We start from the raw sequence: 6,072 nt of genomic DNA on the forward strand, positions 1-6,072 counted from the left end.
CCAGGAAGTGTGTGCATGTGCGTGTGTGCGTGCACGTGCACACACACAGGCAGCAACTGCATAGGTAGCAGGGCTGGGGCTGGGGGTTCTGGGTCGGAAGCGAAAGGCACTAGCAGGGCCATGGGCAGGGGCTGCAGGTTGGGAGTGAGGGGCACCGGAAACACTGGGGGGGCAGAGGCTTAGGAGTGAGGGGCGGGGCATAGGCATATCACTGTCCCCCCCAGTAATATACCCCTCCCCATCTTCCCCTCCCACCAGCTCCGGCCCCCCCCACACAGGTGTCTTCTTTTTTGTTTCTGGAAATATGATAATCCTACAAGTTAAATCAGTTGATGTGTAATTTTTGTCCCTAGCCTTAAAGCTCATGCTATACATCTCTGATTTAGTCTATAAGGTGCAAATCTACCCTGCCTTCTGCAGCTGAAGAACACCCAGTCTGCTTTCAATTTAATGTCCAATTTAAAAAAAATAATCTTGAAGAATTATGCAATTTTGTTTTTTCCTTTGAAAACTTCTGCTTCTTGCATTCTGGAAGATAGCAAAGGTAAACCAGAGATTTTGAGAAGTGGGAAAATCTAAATTGGAGGGTGGGTGAGTAATAGGTTTAAAGTGGTAACAAGGTGAAGTGGAATGGAAAGCAGTTAGAACAGTTGCTGGAATAATGGTGAGAGGGGATAACACTTGTCTTTAGCAATGTGCATACAAACTGGAATGTTTATCTGAATCATACCTCTAAACCTTTTTAGGTTCATGCATCACTAATTTTTACTACCTTTTCCATTACAGTATTAGCTTTTCCCACATACTGAATTTACATAACTAAAGGATGAACATCTAGTAGCAATTTAAGTGATGTAGCTGAGGTCATTATCTCAGCTACTTAGTGCCACTTTAATGTGATTATGAAACAAACAAAAAAGCCATTTAGTGTTGATAGGCTGCTTATGAGACATGGTAACTTTACAAGAAGAGTGAAAAATACCACATCTAGGGCCAAGAACCAGCACTTAATGAAATAAATAAGAGGTCTCTCAGTGATGAAATGTGTACTTTGTTTAAATAATAGGAAAAATAGTCTAGGAAAAGCTATTAAAAATAACTCACAAGCAAGAATCTTTACCTGAAACAACCACCAATGAGGGAAGTAGGACATGTATTACATCCTTGTTAAAATTCAAACCAAATATGTTACAATTATTACTAATTATTATTATTAGATTGCAATGCTTCAGTGCATGAGCTTGAAGCAGTTAGGAAGAAACTTCCCTCGTGGACAGGCTATTCTATAATTACCTACTATGGGATTTTTCTCTGTCCTCAGAAAAGACAGGATACTTGACTAGAAGGGCTAGCAAGCTGATCTCTTCTGACAATAGCATGTTTCCATGTTTATTAGCTGTATAATATAATTGTCTAACTAGAGCTAACTATAACTAGTCACTTTATCTTAATTTTTGCAAGCATCCAAAACAAGAAAGAAACAGAAGCCCTTGGCAATATTAGAAAAATACCAAAGGAAATACTTTCTGGAATTTGGAAATCCTGTCATGGGTCAAAATTTTATTTATTAACTTTCAAGAATCTATGAGGAAAATGGGTTAACAACTTCCTCCCCAAATCCTACTGCTTCCCATTTTACCTACATGTCCTTTGTAGGTGAAGGCCATAAAAGCAGACATGTCCCAAGATGTGTGTTATTTTTTCTTCAGTCATTGCAAACAATTACACCCTCAGAAATTTGCAAGAATGTAGGTTAGACAAAAGGATTGTTTCACAAGTTATGATGTATTAGAAGCAAAATAAAAATGTGCTACCTTTATGGAAATGTATCTCATCAGTCAACATTTTGGATGTACAATGAGAATGAGCTACATTATTCAGAAAGATTGTTTCCTGCAGTGAAAGGAATGAATTTGAAAAATGGCCAGGAAAACTCTGACAGGGGAGATGGGCTTGGTCTCACTTATCCTGTTGTATGTACCTGGATTATGAAATCCATATGTTCTCCTGTACTTTTACAGTACCGTGTAGCCTGAAAGAAAACAGCTGAGGTTCTTTAGTAAAACTCCTTCACATGAATGAGAAACAAAATTTAGATCTTTACATGGGGGAAAATAATAGGAGCTAACAAGTATGCAATGCGAAATCTACTCTAATAGTATTTTTTCACATAAAATGTTACCTAACAGTCTGAAAAGACTTCAAACATCCCGTTATTACCAGTTTTGACCTGAGGCAAAGCAAAGCACAGAAAACACATTAAGGGTTCTATTCAAGAGTAAATGGGTTATGCTTGTATTATACAATTTTTACGAGTTAGGCTGTGATGAATATAGCCAATTCCAAAAACCTCTGCAGGTTCCTCAGCAGCATTTTGTCGGTGCTTCATTATACAGGAGGATGTGTAAAGAAACACCTTGTTCCAGGCCTATTTTATTCCCATATGCCAACACCTGGTTTAATCCTAAAAAAACATACAAATCATGTATTCAAAGCTAAAATCTACAGGGTATCAAAGTAATCAGCACTTTTGCCTCATCCCAAGCAAAAGTAAAATGTTTGCCAAAAAGGTAACTGCCATTTCAGAGATACCCAAAATGGGCGTCTCACACCTATTCATTTAATATAGTTAAATGGGGAAAGAAACAAAGGAAAATGAAAAGATAGCTCCCATGGGAGAAACAAAACAAAACAAAACAAAACAAAACAAAACAAAACATTGGAAATAAATTGGAAGTCAATAAAAGGAGTCATTGTCTAAAAAAGAGTCTTAACACTTAATATTCATGGTGGTGGACAAACATCGTTAAAATAAGAACTGGCGTGAACCCACACCCACCCCCTTGAATTAAACTAAAGCAGAACATTTTTTCTTCTCATTTTTATGTACCTCTTTAGCTCTTGTTTTCAACAGTAACCCAGCTGAACTGGAGGAAATACCACAAGAGAAGCTGTTTCCATGGTATTTCAGGCCTGACCAGCAACAATATGAGGAATTTCATGTGATTTCCACACCAAAGAAGCTGGGTAGTATGAATATCATTCTGATAAGCTCCAAACTGTGCAGAAAACCAATGCATCACTAAAAGGAATTTGCATTTCAGAAACATATTCATTATTTGTCCTAAAAGTTGTAAACCATTCATTTGAGGAATGGAAATATTAAGGAGGTAACACTTGGTATTATGTTCTATCTAAATGGCCAGAAAACACTTGTTTGACTTCTGTCCTCAGTTAACTGTAATTTATGCACTGGGGTTTGTTTTTTTATGCATGCAGTTTTATTTTACAATATTTATAAAAATGCCACACTTTATTATATTCTAAAGAGAAGTGATGGCTATCTCTATTTCCACACGGCAAACTGCATTGTTATATACGTTTCTATACAAGTGTAAAATATTTATGAATTTCTGTTTTAAGTGGAAAAAATGTTCATTTTTGATGATGTCCCCTAATTCATATCAACAGTGACCATTAAAATCAGGCAGAAACCAACAAGTTGAACTCTGAAAGGTGGCCCATGCTGGCACATGGAAAAACCCACTATGTCACAGCTGTGCCCCTGTTAATAAAGCCCAAATATATAACCACACACACACACACACACAGAAAACAACAACAAAAATCTCGCAAAACAAAAAAAAGAGCCAACAGGCATGTATGAACTTACAGTGGGCAAGGCAAGAAATTTGTATTTTCAAAATGACATCATAACAGTTACCATGAGTACTAAGTATTGAAAACATTTCCAAAAGAATATATGGTAAGATAGTTTGGCAAATGATTTAGACTGGCCTTTAACCAGCCAAAAATCAACTTAATAATATCTTGACTTATTTTTTCTCTTTGTCTTTGCAATATAGATATAGGCAGTATAAAGGCTTGGGACTACTTTCTGTTTTTCAGATGTCTGGGTCCAAATTTTCTAGGTAAAGAATGTGCAAAAGGCACCTGCATTGCTTATTTACGAATTAGCCCACTACGTATCCCAGACTCCATACATTGATATTTAAATTAAAGATTCTAATTTTCCTTCTATGTTGCTCTAAATAAAACCTGATCTTGATTCCAGGATGGCCTGTAACGTGTCTCACTTTCAGTAAGCTTTCACGTCTGTTGTACCCAGGAAATCTTTATTCTTAACAATTCATTTAATTGCAAAAACAAACCTTTCTTACCTAAAGACTGGTAGAGCTCAGTCATTTTGGGATGATCCCAGCAGGTGGTTTGTGTCTCGTGGCTAAAAGATAAAACATGAAGTCTTTTAGAATAAAATATGTACAAATGGCTCTTCCCTTAAAACAGACATTTTTTTTCAGTTGAAATCTTTCTTTAAACAGATTTTCATATTTAGTAGGTGTAAAATTCAATTATTATTTATTCACAGAGCAGGGTATATGAAAGCATGCTGGAGATAATGGTAGGATTATGTGAAATATGTTTAAACTTAGAAGGGATTTCTCTTTTTCCTAGCCAGTCACCAGAATTCATGTTTTCATGATAGACAAAATTGCCTGGAAAAATAAATGTCCAAGTTCCATATTGTGTAATGAGTGGTCCAGCTTCCATATCTCTCTCTGTCCAAGAATACAGCCTACCATATGTCTCCATTGGGCATTAGAACAAGAATTGTGACCAATGCTTGATAGCTTATAATGCTTGACTGCTTATAATGCTAGCTGCGAGACTGGTACATTATATTTAGGGATGGGCTCAAATTGCAAAATTTAGATCCAAAAACTAAGTTAATACACATAGGCTGTAGTTATTCAGATGTTCATTTTGGAGCCAATTTCTAATGACAGTAAGTTATTTTTTAAAAACGTTCTTCATTTTAAATAGCACACCTCACATCACTCCCTCAAATTAGTGTTGCTCACTGTATCACAAATATTTTTTAAAAGTTCAGTCAGGGTTTTTTTGGATGTTCTCTTAATTTTGTTAATCTCTGGCCTGGGGGACAAATGCAGTCTATGGAGCTATAGCATCTGATCCACAGGGCTCCCCATGGGCTGGGAAATTTGGCGGTAGGGAAGGAGACGCAATTAATACCACAATCCTACCCCTGTGGCCAAATACCCAAGCCCTGCTGCATGTTGGGATTGGGCTACCCTCCCTTCCCCCTTGTACAGTCAGACTGGGACCAGGTCAAACCCCTTCCCCATGAGGAGGTTGGATCGGGGCTAGATTGTGCTCCCTCCCTTGCTCCCCAGAAGCTGGGTTGGTCCATGCCAAGCCCCCCTCCCCTGTGCAGCTGAATAGGGGCCAGACTGTCACTGTTCCCTGTACGGCTTATGCCTATTTGACCTGCTGGGCAAAAAGGTTGAGCAACACTGGTATAGGGATTTTGACTAGCTATTGATATTTATGAATTTTTTTTACCTGTTCTATTCCAAATGTTCTGTACCTCACGAGGTATATGGGATGAAATCTATAATACGTAATAGTTGTCGTCATATGTCCCACTTAAAAGGGCCATACAAAACATTCGTGTTACAGGCAGTCCTCAACTTACAATGTTTTGAGTTAAGTTTCACACATATAACGTTTATAAATTGACACCCTGTTTCAACTTTCGCATGTCAGTTTTGACTTTACAGTGCTTGATCCCATGTGACATCGCTGTGTTGCTCATCTCCCTGGAGAGTATCTGTCCAAACTTCCTTGGATGCTTTCTTTAAGAAAGCAGATAACTCCAGAAAAACCTGCAGCCAAGACTCCTGAGAAGACCCCAGTCAAGAACCCTTCAAATAGTCCAGCCAAGATCCCTTCAAAAAGTCCAGCAAAGTCACCTAGAAGAAGTCCTTCCAAATCAAGATGATTGCTATTTACAATATAAATACATTAATGTGGCTATAATACTTATCTATAATTGATCAAGTACAAAATTCTGGGGTATTTTTGGTGAAAATAGGGTATCGGGCCTTGGTTCAGGAACCAATCCCCCATTTATAACTTTGTTTCTTATGAGAAAATTGCTTCTGAGTTGCAACGTTTCGACTTAAGATGCAATTTTCAGGAACCAATTGTGTCATAAGTAGCAGGACTGCCTGTACTGGCAAACAGTGA

The 6,072-nt window shown here is 37.8% G+C and overlaps 1 protein-coding gene across 8 annotated transcripts in view; it reads right to left on the minus strand.

Annotated features, from left to right (window-relative positions):
* The window catches only part of DMD (dystrophin), a 2,221,918-nt gene that overhangs the window by 134,874 nt on the left and 2,080,972 nt on the right, over positions 1-6,072 (minus strand). For all 8 annotated transcript variants that reach the window (XM_019523954.1, XM_019523951.1, XM_019523950.1 and 5 more), the window contains one exon: positions 4,182-4,243. In XM_019523954.1, coding sequence (XP_019379499.1) covers positions 4,182-4,243 — 62 coding nt within the window. The remainder of the gene's footprint in view (positions 1-4,181; positions 4,244-6,072) is intronic.

This window comes from Gavialis gangeticus, unplaced genomic scaffold (genome assembly GCF_001723915.1).
Source record: "Gavialis gangeticus isolate Ggan-Ray unplaced genomic scaffold, GavGan_comp1, whole genome shotgun sequence".
Lineage (NCBI taxonomy): Eukaryota > Metazoa > Chordata > Crocodylia > Gavialidae > Gavialis > Gavialis gangeticus.